This window comes from Eupeodes corollae, chromosome 1 (genome assembly GCF_945859685.1).
Source record: "Eupeodes corollae chromosome 1, idEupCoro1.1, whole genome shotgun sequence".
In the NCBI taxonomy this organism is placed as follows: Eukaryota; Metazoa; Arthropoda; class Insecta; order Diptera; family Syrphidae; genus Eupeodes; species Eupeodes corollae.
Window position 1 is genome coordinate 8,077,513 of NC_079147.1, and position 16,709 is coordinate 8,094,221.

The following is a 16,709-nucleotide window of genomic DNA, read 5'->3' on the forward strand; positions in this document are numbered from 1 at the left end:
ACACGCAGAAGACAAAATGCTGTTCCGATTATCATTAAGTTATCAGCAGCATTAAAATTTTTGGCAATAGGATGTTACCAAAACCAAATCTATGGTGACAAGAACGCTGAAATTGCACAGCAAACCATGTCAAAAATACTTGCCAAAGTTTTGACCTCAATCGAAAGAGTCATGTGCCTGCTGATGATGAATTTTGAAATCAATGACGAAGAGAAACGAACGTTCAAACGCTATTCTTAGAAAAATCACGAATTTCAGGTGTGATTGGGGTGGTAGAGGGAACTCATATTTAACATTTTACTTACACCTTGACAAAAAAAACTGCGCTCGCAAACACATTTGTTAGGTTGGGTTATAGTGGCTGTCCAAGATGGAAACGGACACACTTAGGCCAGTTTATTAGCCCATTGTGATACCACATGAATCTTAAGGCTTCCTCCTAAGCTCAATGGAACCAGCTTGAGTCCCTTACGAAACGTGAGAGGCTGTTTATACCGATATGATTTAAATTGTTTAGATCATTAAAGAAGAATTCTCCTAGGTAATTATTGCGTTTTCGAGCTAGAGCTTCCTCGTCCATACAGCTTCTGCAAAAGTCATTTGAGAATACGCCTAGTCTCGTGGCGTGCTTTCCTATTAGACAATGTCCGGTTATGACACCTATTATCGAGCTTATATGCGATCTGCTTAGAGAGAGCAAGCACCTTGACCGTTTTAAATCCAGTGTTGACCAGATGTTTTTTGTGGCTTGACACGTGGTGATGTTGGTCCACCTGGTGCCTGCCCTCCTCGCAGCGTCTTGCATTAGCAACAGTTTACAAGTAGCGATTGGTATGCCAGTACTTGCCAAACGTGGTAGGATGGGCTGTACTGTACCGTTCCTGGCGAGTTCATCTGCCTTACAGTTACCTGGAATGTCTCTATGGCCCGGCACCCAGCAAAGGTGAATTTTAAACTGTTGCGCCATCTCCATTAAAAATCATCGACAGTTATGGACTGTTATAGAGTTTGTAGAGACAGAGTCCAGAGATTTGATAGCGGCCTGGCTATCAGAGAAAATACAGATATCAGATGTTGATATATTGGAGTTTCAGACTCGGAAGGTCATTGTCATTCTTTTTCCTGAGTATCTTGTACATTTTAGGGAACATACTAGGGTCAAGCCACATCCATATTAAGAAAAACTTATTTCCAAGTGGAAAACGGAACTTCAGGAAATTGTGTTCAACTCCAAACTGAAGTACTTACAAAAAATGTTTAGCTTTTACTTTTTGTATAGCTAATTGTTGTTTGAATAAGGAAACGATCTTTGGCATAAACTTAAATGGGGCTTAATGTAAAATATTAGAACGAGTTTAATTTATTTACTTAAATTGCAATACAAAATAAAACTTAAGCATTTAAAAATCATTTTATTATTTTTTGTCTATATTGAGCTTAAGTAATCATTATAATTCAAAGCTTATTAATTTTTTTTAAACAAATGGTTCAATACTAATTTCAACAACAGAACAAGGAGTAGTTAACTCAAATGCTTGGAGAACAGTCGGATGCAAAACTCCAATTTTGCCAATGGGAGTATTTTTATACATAACATTCGCACATCGTCCAGGAAAGTAACTAGAATCTGAAAAAGGAATTTTAAGTTTGGTCAATAATATCCTTTCACATTTGGAAGTTTTCAATTCTCTTACCCTCAGATGCCTGTAAATAATATCCTTCTCCGGCCTTCCACGGAACTTCTAGAAGTTGCATTACTCGGTCTAACAAACCGTGGACAACTTCAAATCCAGCTGATTTACTACAGTTAACTGCGCACAATCTGCGTTCGTTCCTTGCACCAACTTCTACATTTGAAACAAATAAAGGGATAACATAAGTGATTTGTTCTTATTTTAAAAGTTACAAACCTGAATCGTCTTCAGCCAAGACGACATCGCTAACTTCAAATAATTTAAGTGGAAGGGGCATTTTACGATTGGCGACAAGAGTCTTTAGAAGACCCGGCAGCAATGAAGTTCTAACCACTTGGAACTCAAGGGTTTTGGGATTCGAAATATGAACCGCGGGTAAATCCTCAATCAACTTATTCACCTTAGTTGCTATATCATCACGCGAACATAATGTAAAAGTCAAAGCTTCAGTAAACCCAGCCTGAGCAACTTGCTCACGCAGTTGCTCCGTCAGCTTATTCAACGGATACTGCTTTGCAATATGCATGAAAGATGGCAACGACTTTGTGATATTATTGTAACCATACGCAATAGCAACATCCTCATAAATATCACAAGCGTGTATGACATCATGCCGTGTGGGAGGGATTCTGACATGCAGTTCATCTTGACCCACCAAAGTTGTTTCCAAGTACATCTTGGTTAACATGTTGGCCATTTTTTGAGGTTCCTCCGTTATGCCCACGGCTGCGTTTGCTTTGGAAGCTGATATAATTTCAGTTCGATACGCTATTTCGGGGTAAGTGCATACCGATCCGTCGGGGTTAACAACATTGCATGGCTCAATCGTAAACTTATCTGCGCAGTGAGCTGAGAACATGCATACAATGGTATCAAGTACCACTTTGGCTTTCGTTAGATCCGTGGCAGTACATTCGATGAAAACATTTTTAGTTTTTAAAGAGATTTTAGAATGATCTCCGTTTATAATTGGCGGTAATGATAGAACGACTTGGTTGGAGTCATAAATTACTGGGTATACGGGAGAGTCTCTTATGATGGGAAGGAATTGCTTCAATTGAGCGTGATTCGTGTAGAACTCCATAAGTTCGTTTCCATTCATCTTTTTGGTCTGGTTGAGAGGAATGAAGCTGATATCTTGTGGTGCACGGGCTTCATAGGTGAAAGGACCCTTGATCGTGTCGAGGTCATGTGTGCCAATGGCAACCAGAGTACGCTTCCTACAAATGTTGTGGTGCAATTTATCCTAGAAAGCAAAAGTGTTATTAGAATTAATAATTATTATTATAATTTATTAACATAAAATTAAAATGTACATATTAATGCATAAATGAGCACTAGCTGCTTGGAGCTTTTGGCTCTTAAGTGAACAAAAATGTATGTTAAATTACTGTACATTTGTACAATATTATAATGTTTTGGAGAAAATATTAGAGTTAAGAGTTTATATTTCAATCTTGTGTGATTTGATAAATTTACATAATTTTTTAATATTCTCAGGGTCTAAGTTATTCAAGATCTCTTCTACTGATGAAGTTGGGTTATAGATGCTGTTGTTGGATGTCAATGATTTGCATGCTCCTATCCCAAGGATGTGTTTCAAGTCTATTGTTGTTTGACAGAGAGTGCATGTTGGTGGGCTTTTTTTTATAAGATGTTGGTGGGTGAGTGCTGTGTGTCCTACACACACTGTTATTGTCTGACAATAACAGTGTTCATCTGCTTTGAGGTGGTGATTGGGTAGCATGGTTTGATTTTTTCGATGTTGATTAATTTGTATGGGTGTTGACAGTTGTTGTGCCAGTCACTTAGTTGTTGTTTCGTGAGTTTGTTTTTGGTTTCGCTCAAGAAATCACGTTTGGTAAGACTAGCAATCGATTTGACTGGAGCAGAGAGAGCCTCATTAGCCGCCTTATCAGCATGTTCATTACCAGGAATCCCGACATGCCCAGGTATCCACATTTATCTTCATTTGATCGGATGTTTTATCAGAAGATCTCTTATTTTGCTTATTATAACAGTTGTGTTGTTTGGATTCAGAATTGCTCTTAGAACTGCACGACTGTCTGAGCATATAACAAAATTGTTGTTTAACTTTGTCATTATAGTTGCGGATTTTAGGATCGCTGATGCTTCTGCCGTAAAAATAGACGCCATATTATCTAATAAACCTTTAGATACCAATGATCCGTCTTCGTAAGTTGATGAGAATGATGTGCTAAATTGGTTTTTCAAACCAACAGTGTATACAAATTTCCAACCATTCGATTTAATCTTTGTATATGAAAACTATAGTACTCTCATGACCAAAATTTTTTAGGGCAACAGGATGCCGAGTTATTGGCGTTAGTATCGAAATTGGAGACATTTCGGGGGAGCGAGAGAAAATATTATTTCCATTTCCATAAGCAGCCAGCAGAATAAGGGAGATAATTATTTTTCCACCCAAAATATCTACACAATTTCCTTCATTCTATTTGAGTCTATCCTCGTATAAGTTTTCATATACAAAGCTTCCATATGAAGGCCAATGAATTTGTTTTTGTTTTTTCTTTACATCAATGCACTTTTATATAAAAAAAGGTAGAGTATAACAAAAATGGCTGAACATTCTGTCCAATAAGGGGATGAATAAAATTTTTGTATGCTTACATCCCCTATTAAAGGGTCCATAGACACCACACTTGTGTTCACACTTGTGTCGGTGTGCGGAAATGTGTGCCTTGTGTGGGCTGGTGTCGACACCGATTTTCGGTGTGAGACACGGAGCGAGTAAAATCAAAAGATTTTAATTTTTTTGTGTCGGTGTCTCAATCGGTGTGATGTGTATGGGGATGCGCGCGCACATTTCCTATTCAGTTGCATGTGAATCGTATTTGAGTGTGGTGCGTCGCATGTTGTGTTAATAAAATGAAATTTCTTTCACAACTAATGTGTGTATGATTTGGTGTGTAGTGTGTGGCGGATGCCACACCATTTTCCAGTGCACCGGTGTGAACACAAGTGTGGTGTCTATGGACCCTTTTAAGGATCTTTTACCGATTTTTGTTTTTATTTACATTCATAAGGCTGCTTCTCCTTGTGTACGATCTTTATACATATATCTATGCACAAAGGTTTGTATTATGAATACAAAGCTACGATGCGATTTTTGTATTGCAGATCTTTGTAAAGAAGAAGAATATGGGGGTAGTTATACGTTTGGATATAGTTATGTATATTTTGGCTGAGAGGTATTTTGCTTTTATTTGGCATTAAGTTTTTCTGCAACATTTGAAGATTAGATTTGTTTGACCTTTAAAGTTTAAGTTTTTTTTGTAGATAAGTTATCAATTGGTAGGTGATTTTTTTTTCAGGATGTGGGTTTGATCTCAAATTCAAATTTAAGATAAAAAGGTATTGGTAGCTCGGAAGGTATTTCATAAAATTTCATAGGGAATTCCTACTAGTATCCGGACAGTGATCATATCCGTACACTTAACAATTTGCATACGTCAGTACGTTCGCGAAGTTTTTTTACTCCTCCATAGCTAAATAACAAGTAGAAATATCGACCTCAAATACATTTTTTTTTGTAGATATTGAAGCAAAAATATACGAAAAGGGCTCTAAAATGTTGGTTAAAATTTTAGTTGACTTAAAATATCAAAAAATGATTTTATCTCCAAAATAATTGTGTGCAACAAGTATAACGTTTTTGACATTAATGTTAAAATTTGAAGACAAATCGATTCAAAATTTCTACACGAAATCGCAATTCACCTGCCTTTGTCTTATCATCTTTGTATAGAAAGTCTACCGTTTTGCATATGTAAAAATACAACCAAACCAAAATTCAAACACAAAGAAACAAATGTGTATTCCCCTCGCACTCAGACTTTCGTTAATTCACTATAGTCTTTCTCTATTGCAAATTATAAAATTTATAAGTCTCCCGACTGCAATCGATTTCTCCATTAATGTCTTCGCTAGACGTTCCACAAAAAATATGTAGATGCCGCCCTATTCGACTTCCACCATGAGAGTACTATAGTTTTCATATACAAAGACTTAATAAAGTTGTTACGTCATGATATAATGCCCGGTACATATTGCTAGATGTATTACACTTTTCGTGGTCTGTCGTATCCATTATAAAAGATAATTTTTCTAGTACCCGTGGCATGATGGTTAGTGCGTTGGACTGTCATGCAAGGGGTCTGGGTTCAATCCCTGCCTGTGCCACCTTAATTTAAAAAATTAATTTGCGCGGGTACTGCCTCTTGCGAGGAATTGACAATTCCTTCAAGAGTAATTCTTGTCATGAAAAAGTGCATTCTCAAATTAGCCGTTCGGATTCGGCCTAAAATTGTAGGTCCCTTCCAATTCTGACAACAGTACTCGCACACAGGAATGGTTGCGAGTTGTAAGTCACTAGGCCCTGGTTCACAACGGACTGTTGCGCCGTCCAATTTATTTATTTTTTAAGCCTAGTACATACTTCCTCGTGAAGTGAACGTTCGCCAGTGGAGAAAGTGAACTTTTGACATTGCTCACTGGTACACACTTGTGAGTACACGTTGTGAACATGAACAAACCAAATGTCAAAGCTTCACCAACAGTTCCCGTACATTTTGCACGTGAATTGCCCGTGAACGAAAACTCTCCACTTTGTTCTCCACTCAGCTTCACAAGCAAGTTCACGAGTGAACCAAAAACTGAAATTTGTATGGGTTCACGAGATGGTTCACAAGTATGTACTAGGCTTTAAGGTGAAAAAATTGGGAAGTATTTACTGTTTTTAACAACTTAATGTCCATTTATCAGCTAATGGAGTGCGCTTGGGATATTTTGCTTTTAACGAGAGCTTAACATAGAGCTTTACTGTGCTTTCAAGAATGCGTTCATCAACATCAACTAGCTTGGCGATACGGGGCTTTGATAATATTGATTGTTGTTTTTGGAGAGTTACCATATATAAGAATACCATAATCAATCTTACTTAGTATAAGAGATCTTGTAACGTTACATGGAGTTTTTAAATGAGAATTCGATTAATTAGATGGAAAATATTTAACGATATTAACTCTAGCAGCTAGGCTTTTTTTTTAAATCAATGCAATGGTTTTTAAAATTATGTCTACCACTAAAAACAATACCTAAGATACTTAACGTATTTACATTTTGTATTTTCACATTATTAAATTTAAAAGTATATTTTTTACAAGATTTTTACGGCATATATGTAATCTTTTGCATTTGTCTACAGATTATTTTGCTCCGGGAGTATCAGACCAAGTTAAAATGTCCTAAACAACGCTGAAAATATATTTTGTTGTTCTAGAAGACTATTATGCCTGCATAATATGTAGACATCATCTGCGTAGATACAATGATCAAATTGTGGATAGTTTGTAATTAAATAACTTTATATTTCATCAAAAGTAATCAAAAACAGTACTACTGATAACGGAGACCCTTGGGGAATACCATTCTGTAAAGGGTAATAATTAGAAAAGCAATTGTTTGTTTTGACACAAATTTTTCTATTGTTCAGAAACGATTTTATATAATGAAATATCTTCGGGCCTATACCCCAGGCTTGAATTTTGTTTAAGACTTGATGAATACCAATTATATCGAAAACCTTTTCGAAGTCAAGTGACAAAATAGTCAATGGTTTCGAGCCGATAGAGCTTTTGTCACATAATAATCGAGGTGTAGGAGGGCGTCGGTCGTAACAGCCTTTGTTAGCTTTAAAAGCGACTTGCTTAATAGGTTTCTTGTTTCTAGAAACCACAGCAGTCTTTTTGCTACAATTTTTTCCGACACTTTTGAGTAAGTGATATTGGACGGTCCTCGTTAACACTCGTGTTTAATTTTGCTGGCTTTGCTAAAGGCAGAATTTATTTTTTGTTTTACTGGACTATACGTATTTACACCAGATAATCACGATAAAGCAGTTTTCGCGAACTTTGGAAGGTCCATAACTTACGACGCGGACACTAAATTTTAGGAGGCATACAAACATTTCTTGCCTAATATATCAAATTCCAAGGTTGAACCACTTTTTGGCTTTTTTTACTGAAGATATGGCTTAGGTTCTTGGAACATGCAGCAAGTAATATGCCATCTAAAAGAAACTTTATAATTTATTTGTTTTAAAGTTTCGTCGTTAAAATATGTAGGACTCCAAATGGCGGTAGTTGCGGGAGATTTACCAAAGTGGAAACTTTTTTTTATAATAAGCGCACACTCTAGAGCATAAAGCGTTAAAATACGGTAAAAAAGGTTAGACAAGAAACTTAACGACGATGTTCATGCGAAGCAAATGAACTTATGATGATATTAACACAATCAATTTAAATGCTCTACGTTCAATACTGTCCAAGAGGCTTTAATTAGTTTCAGGAGCACCAGCTCAGAGATGGGAGTTATACTCAAGCTTTGGACGTATATAAGTCTTGTAAATAGCGGCCAAATCAGAAGGGGATACAAATTCCTTGTATCGCCTTAGAACACCCAAACCCTTTGCCGAATTTTTGTCGAAAACGCGAATGTGATCGCTCCACAAGATGTTATTGGTGACACACATACTGAGAACATCGAGATGTTCAGTCACATTAATGCAAGTGCCATCTATGGATAATGGAAAGGCTTTTTTATTCCCCCTTTAATGAGCTTATCATATTTTGTAGTTGCAGTACCACACTCGAAAAAAAGGATGAAAGTATGAAAACGAATAAGAAAAGCTTAGAGTACTATCGTCACCGAAACAATGAGTTGGATTAGAAGTCGCAGACCGGAGATCATTAATAAAAATGAAAAAGAGTGATGGAGAAGAACAGAGCCTTGGGGCACACCAGCATTTAGTTTGTGGCTTTCAGACTTTAACCCATCAAATACTACTTGTATTGAACGATCCAAAAGGTAATTAGTAATTACTAATTCAATGAAGGTGAGATAGGAACCAAAAGCACGCATTTTCTATCAAATGCTTTTGAAATATGAAGTGCAATAATCTAACTTTCTCCCAAACGATGTAAAGATTTGCTCCATCATTTCAGCTCGATTCGATAACGCTAAATGCTCAAAGTTTCAAAAAACTCTTTATTCTCTGTTTTGCGAAGTAAACTAGCCCTAGATCCCAAACAACTGTCCATATTCTCATTATTTATACAGGGTGTCCCGTAAGTAATGGATAACCCTGAAATGCCTCATAGTAGACTTTATGACCGTCCTGAAAACTGATAAAAAAAGTTCTATCCCAACCACAAGAAAAGTTATATGCATTTTTTTGTTCTGTGCTTTATTTTTTTTTTCTTACTTTACATTTTTAAATACCACGGCTACATGTGAATGAGTTCCATCATTTTTTTCAGGAATATTTTAAATTACTTGTGCCAACACATAAGTAGAAGAAAATTATTATAACTGTTGGACTTCTTAGACTTCTTATTTAACATTGAATTTCAATGCAAAATGTGAAAACAAATAGTTTTTGAAAAAGGTCTCGCTTTCTCAGGATCTTACAATTTACTATAAAAAAAAAAAACAATTAAAATTAAATCAGAAGACTTTTTGTTTGGAGAAAATAACAAATAAACTAATAGCAACCAACAAAATATTTGATGGGTTTGTTAAAGCCCAATAGAACAGGTAAAATTCAAAACAAGCTAGAAAATGTAACCGTTTTTTGCACTTTTTGACATTTTTATCAATAATGTATTCGGCCCTAGAAGTTGAAAGCTTGGATTTATCATTAGGACAACATCGTAGAAACCGCCAATAAATCAAAAGTCTGCTTTGTTCAACGCTTGGCATTATTTTAACGTTTACTGTGCTAATTTTGAAAACTTTTGTTTTTTGCTAAATTTACTCTAGTATTGCAGATTTTTACCAATAACTTGCTATTGACTCTAGATATAATAATAAGTAATACCATTTTAAAATCTGCATTAAACGCGCATTTTCTAAAATAGTTGGCCACTCAGTTCATGCATTTTTTTTATACCAGCTATGATTTAACTTTTTCAAAAACTATTTGTTTTCACATTTTGCATTGAAATTCAATGTTAAATAAGAAGTCTAAGAAGTCCAACAGTTATAATAATTTTCTTCTACTTATGTGTTGGCACAAGTAATGTAAAATATTCCTGAAAAAAATGATGGAACTCATTCACATGTAGCCGTGGTATTTAAAAATGTAAAGTAAGAAAAAAAAATAAAGCACAGAACAAAAAAATGCATATAACTTTTCTTGTGGTTGGGATAGAACTTTTTTTATCAGTTTTCAGGACGGTCATAAAGTCTACTATGAGGCATTTCAGGGTTATCCATTACTTACGGGACACCCTGTATAAATAATGAGAATAGGGACAGTTCTTTGGGATCTAGGGCTAGTTTACTTCGCAAAACAGAGAAAAAAGAGTTTTTTGAAACTTTGAGCACGTGTCGGCAGCATTTAGCGTTATCGAATCGAGCTGAAATTTTGGCTAGCTAAAAATCTGCAAAGACTGATCATTTTATGGGGTTCCCCCGACCCAATTTCGAAAATCGATTTATTGCGGTCACTCTAGTGGACATTAAGAAGCTTTCGATCTTGGAGATGTTTCTAGGGTTATAATCAGGGCCGGATTGAGGGGAAGGCAACCGGGATGGAAGACTTAGGAAAATTTTTGTTTCAAATTCTAACTAGAAACACTAGTTAACCCCTTTTCCCTTGATATGTATTTTTTTTTTTGCTGGGAAAGGCAGCTGCTATCGGCTGTTCAATTTCTTGATTTCGTGCAGAATTTGTACACGTTTTTCACAGCCAGTACAGTGCGGCACCGAATTCTGATTGATGAAAAAGCTCAGCGACACGCTATTTGGAAATCAAAGAAGCTCTAACCAGCATATCTTCCAATAAAGAGCAAAAAGACATCGTGAGGAATAAAGCAACGCACCTTTGTTTGCAACATTTTGAAACGATATCTTGGGTCGATTCAACGCTACAAACAAGATGTTGAAAGGCCAGAAAATGATTCATGAATCTGCAATGTGTACACTAGAATCATTGGAATCATTCGTGGAATACAAACGAAATGATTTTGATAAATACTAGGAAGCAGCCGCATAAGAACGAGAAACGTGAGGTTGAATCCACTCGATTACGGGAAAGAACAAGACGCAAATCTGTCCCCCAAGGAAAAATACGAATTATCCGCCTTCATCGCAGTGATTGGCCAGCTTTTTGTTTCTCTTACTGAAAGATTGCATGCCTATGAAGCTGTACTTTTGAGATTTGGATTCCTGAATCACATCGAGAAGATGGATGCTGAAAATTTGCACGCTGCAACAGAGGCATTGAAAGTTTATCTGGATGATTTAGAGCCTAGTATTGGTAATGAATTGGTTCAATTAGTGTCTTTGATTGAGTCATACAAAAAGGACTATGAAACATATCAATCATCGGAACTTTTTTACAGCCAAATTCTCGAAAATCAAAATTTCAGAGCTAAATTCCCAAACTTCGGAATTGCATTGAGAATGTAATTTGTTTTGATGGTAACAAATTGCACTGGAGAGCGTTCATTTTCAAAAATGAAAATTATAAAAAAGGCTTCGAACCACGATGGGACAAAATCCTCTATCGAAGCTTTCTCTCCTGAGCATTGGAAGCGATTTCCTCCGAGAACTAGATTTCAACGACATCATCAACGATTTTTCGGCCAGAAAAGCTTGAAATGTTCCGTTCGTTAACCCTAAAATTTAATCTCAGATAATTCCTTTTTCCGTTTATATTTATACAATCTTATACAATTACTTGGTTTCATAATAATTGAAAAGCTCGAGTGAAAAAAATGGTTTACTTTATTTTGAAAATAATTTGGGGTGAGGGGGCCTCCGCCCCTTTATTGCATTGCGTTCCCATGATTCGCATTTTTTTGGGGATTGGCGGGACAAATTCTGTTTTCCATCCGCTCGAAACGAGACCTCAGTAGTACAGATGAAAAAGCTTACTGAGTGGTTTTACCAGTGTTGAAAACACCTCTTGAGACCAATAGCGGAGATACTTTCCGCACCAGCTAATGTATGTGTGTTAAAATTTCTAAGGACTCTTGCCATAGTACGAGTGCTTCCATAGAATCACTAACTCGCTCAAGAATTGGCGGCGAACTGCCTAGCAAAGAGATTAGGTTTCTCTAAACAGCAAACAAATGTCATTGACAACTAGCGTAGGAACCGAGGAAGAATACCTCATGTTTTTTACAAATGACAACAAATTTGTACTGCCTTTGAGACATTGCAGTTTTTATTTTGAAGTAATGTTTGGTCATGTATGAATTGGATCCATCGAATAAGGGCGTTACAGGCCTTCCTGGGTTGTTTTACTTTTTTTTGGGTTTCTTCAGTAGGGTTGGTGGAGGTGTGTACTCTGAACGACCGAAATTAAGTCTCTCATTCCGCCTTCCCAATCATTGTAGCTTTTTCCAGGCGGAACTTTTGGCGATTAAGGAAGTCTTGTCTTGGCTCAAAGAAAACGTAATATCAACATCTGATATCCGTATTTTCTCTGACAGCCAGGCCGCTATCAAATCTCTGGACTCTGTCTCTACAAACTCTATAACAGTCCATAACTGTCGATCATCACCCTTTGCTGGGTGCCGGGCCATAGAGACATTCCAGGTAACTGTAAGGCAGATGAACTCGCCAGGAACGGTACAGTATAGCCCATCCTACCACGTTTGGCAAGTACTGGCATACCAATCGCTACTTGTAAACTGTTGCTAATGCAAGACGCTGCGAGGAGGGCAGGCACCAGATGGACCAACATCACCACGTGTCAAGCCACAAAAAACATCTGGCCAACACTGGAGTTAAAACGTTCAAGGTGCTTGCTCTCTCTAAGCAGATCGCATATAAGCTCGATAATAGGTGTCATAACCGGACACTGTCTAATAGGAAAGAACGCCACGAGACTAGGCGTATTCTCAAATGACTTTTGCAGAAGCTGTATGGACGAGGAAAAGGAAGAAATGGTTCTTCATCTTCTCTGCACATGCCCTGCTTTAGCTCGAAAACGCAAGAATTACCTAGGAGAATTCTTTTTTAACGATCTAAATCATATCGGTATAATCAGCCTCGCACGTTTCGTAAGGGACTCTAGCTGGTTCCATTGAGCTTAGGAGGAAGCCTCGAGATTCATGTGGTATCACAATGGGCCATTAAACTGGCCTAAGTGTGTCCGTTTCCATCTTGGACAGCCACTATAACCTAACCTATCCTAACCTCAGTAGGGTTGGCTTTATAGCATAGGAACACATATGATAAGCGAACACTTAAGGGGATATTACTACCCTTATTATGTAAAGACACAGTGTGAGCACTAGGAAGAGGAGACAGAGGTAGAAATGAGGCCCTAATAATTTCTTCACAGGTCGTATCTGTTTTGGATTTAGTCAAAATTGGCACAATTTTGTCGTTTTCTCTTAACTAAGTACTTTTTAACATTTTCAGAACTGTAGAAGTTGTCAGGGAAGTTTTCTAGTTTTTGATGCACAGTTAAGTTATAATATTGTTTCGCTATTTAATAACGCTTTTATTTAAAATTTGTTTTAAGCACGTTTGAAATTAGAGATTTAATATAACCCACCGTGTATTTCTCAAGCAAGAACTTACTCATTAAACCTAAAGTCAACTTCTAAACAACATTTGGCCGAAGTAAATTAGTTTTGTAAACAATACTAAACCCTATTTTTTAACTGAGTTATAGTCCATTACAACTTTTCTGGAAGTAAGTAAAAGAGTATTGTTGAAAAAACATTAGTAACTCACTTGCAAATCAATGAACGAATTGTACGACTCTGGAGTAAATGTAACATTCCTTAGAACTGCAGCCACTGCAAACGGACGTATCTGAGCGGTTTCAGGTAGAATTTTTAAAGTTTGACGAGCTTCAACTCCGCCTTTGGGTTCGACCAATTTAAACTGAGGAGGTTTAATTCTAGAATGAGAACAAAATATAATGGACTTCTAGATTGTTGTTCCTTTAAAAATTAGTTACTTTTCTTGGAAAACCAGTAATCCAGTTACTAGACCTTCCATGCATAGCAAATCGTATCTATTTGCTGGAATATCAATGCGGTAGATGATTTCTTCAGACGCATCCTTAGCTGCTGCAACATCGCCTTGTTCTTTAGTAAGCATTTGTTTTTCAGTTGTCTGGATAAGAAAGACGACAATGGAAATGTTTATTTTTGGTAAATTTCATAGAGCACATAATTTGCATGATTTATTGTTGATTTATATTGATTTATAGTTTTACTTACCACTTCATCCAACTCAAGACCGAAAGCAAAGCAAAGTTGCTGGAACTCATCATCAGCTAAATTAGAGATTCAAGTATAGTAAAGTTAATTCTGGAATTCTGACACGAAACTTATAATTGACTTACTGTATTTTTTGCCCAGAGCATCGAAAAGTAAATCACGTTTCACACCAATCGTCGGCATTTTATTGACAATTTAAAATGTTACTTTAAATAATATTTAATTTAAAATTGTTTAATTTCCAACTTGCAATGTGGCTGCTACCCTCCTACCGTATCTTTGGATTTGACTTGACTTGACAGTTCTTAGTTCTTACAAGAATCGTGTATCACCTAATGGATAATTTGCTTACCTATTCATCAGTAGATGGCGCCACTTAAGCAAAAAATAATTTATTAAGCCTCAAACATAATATAACTCTGTTTCACACGAGAAAATTGGTGACAGTATCTATTTTGAATAGATATTTGGTTCTTTTATTACTATTTCTTTCGAAGTTTATCTTAATAAAAACGCAAACTTTTTTTTTGGGATCTTTTTAATTTTAACGATTGATTTATTTATTTACATAGAGTTCAAAATAAAATGTTGATGTGAATTCTTAAGGCTATAACAGGCTGGTTTGAGCCATTTAATGAATACAAATGTTCTAAAGCATCGGAAGTCCAAAATAATATGGCTCGATCGTGTGAACCCCTGTCGAATTCTACGAAATTCAACGAAAATGTATGTCTGTTGTTGATCTTAAATTAGAAGCAAGATTCCTAGTATCGCGAAATTACTTCGAAGACGCAATGCAAGACAGGCAAGCAAGTCCTTATTAAGAAATGCGTTTATTAATTGAAGTTGTTAAAATTCAATACTTCTCGAAAATATGGACGAAATCTTTTTATTTAACACCTTTTTAAAGACGAAATTTGTGAAGCAGAACAGGCCAGAAATGTGTAAAATTTCATGAAAACGTTATTTTGTTGCAACTATATATATATTTTTTTTTAATTCATTTTTATTAATTCATTCTTAAACCTATCTAAGCTAGACAAAAATTCATAAAACTAGCCTAATTATCCATTACTTACAACTAACTTAATGGTCCCATACGGACACTCTAAGTTAAACTATAACACTTAAAACTAATGCCTTTCGGCCCTAAGATCTATTTTACTTCATTTAAATTTAATTTCATTTATTTTTGAATTTATTAGAAAATTTGAAAAAAAAACTAATATCAATATCCTTTTTTATTTTTACTTACAAACTACTTAAAATAATGTCCTTAAATAAAACTTAAAACTAACTTAAACTACCTATTCTACCTATAAACTACTTAAAACTAGAACAACCACAGCAGCAAATTTAACTATCTAACATTTTTGTTTTTCATATTTTGTTGTTTTTTTTTTAATTTTATTTATTTTCTTTTTAATGTTTTTTTTTTTTTATTTTTTTTTTATTTGTTTTTTATTTTTTTTTTTGCCTATTCTACTTAAAACTAAACCCTAATACTATTAAACAAGTATGTAAGCCGGCCAAGGCTTAAAACCCCATCACGACTTCCCACTATCAAGTGCCGATTGAAGCCACCAAAACTAGTTCTCCTGCTTCACCCTATCAATTCGGTCCCGTTCGGTCCCTGCTGAACCGAAGGAGCTCTGCTCCACCTTGTGCCATGACGTCCCGATTGTACAGGAGTCGCCTAAAAAAGAGGAATGCCTCTGGTGGAATCAAGCCGCTCAAGCGTGCACTTTCAAAATACTCGTCGTTCGGATAGAACGCCCGAAAATTAAATTGTTGGTCGAAGACATAGCTCTTGCAATGTGACCTCGAACGAGTTTTATCACGAAATTGTCAATTCTGTTGATTCGAGCCCGTTGTATAGGACCTCGTTGGAAAAGTAATGCACATAAGAAGACTTGGCTGTTCGATATAAGCCGGTACAGCGTCGTAAACAATGCCGTTCGAACACCCGAAACTTCTCCATCTGGGAAGGGGCAACGTTGAACCACACAGGACAACCATAAACGATCATTGGCCGTATGAGGGCCATGTAGCAAATTACCTTCACTTACGTTTCGTCAGAGCGAAGGCTCCTCTGGCCCTGGTCAGAGAAGCATTTATATGTCTTTCGAAATATAAATACTGATCTAACCAGATACCGAGGTACTTCACTACACTTTTGCTCGCTAATGGCTGCCCATGAAGATCAACGATGACCATCTTGCGCCAATTCTTGCACGTATCCCTCGTGGCTCTAGCCAACGGAGTCCGGAACAGAATTGTCTCTGACTTCTGGACATTTATTTTCAGTTTCCAGTCGTCGCAATATCGCTGAATCTTGTCGAAATCACGCTGCAAGAGAATTCTAATAACCTCAACCTTTCGGGCCGTTCTGTACGCAATTAGATCGTCGGCGTACGCAATTGCCTTTGTAAGACTACCTATCAGATCGCTGGTGTAAATGCTGAAGAGAATCGGCGAATTCACCGCTCCCTGTTGAAGACCATTTTTAATTGAGAATGTTGTGGTAGAAGTTACGTTGCCACTTTTGACAACAAACTTTCTACCGTTAAGCATATCATAAAGTATATACAACAATGGCTTGCTTATGCCAAGCCTGCTCAGTTTTAGTTAAAGACCCTCTAACCATACGGTGTCAAAGGCCTTTTCCAAATCAACCAGGACAGCACCTGTGCATTGTTGTTTTGATTTATTCCATTGGATA

General features: G+C 36.5%; 1 protein-coding gene across 1 annotated transcript; it reads right to left on the reverse strand.

The window, feature by feature from the left end:
• Positions 1 to 1,392: 1,392 nt before the first annotated feature.
• On the reverse strand, positions 1,393 to 14,271 carry LOC129941399 (phenylalanine--tRNA ligase beta subunit). Its single transcript, XM_056050023.1, has 7 exons — positions 14,113 to 14,271; positions 13,988 to 14,043; positions 13,723 to 13,880; positions 13,494 to 13,662; positions 1,911 to 2,940; positions 1,695 to 1,847; positions 1,393 to 1,627 (listed from the first exon to the last, which is right to left on the reverse strand). The coding sequence occupies exons 1-7, from the start codon at positions 14,168 to 14,170 to the stop codon at positions 1,476 to 1,478; spliced, it is 1,776 nt and encodes a 591-aa protein (XP_055905998.1). The 5' UTR covers positions 14,171 to 14,271; the 3' UTR covers positions 1,393 to 1,475.
• Positions 14,272 to 16,709: the final 2,438 nt, after the last annotated feature.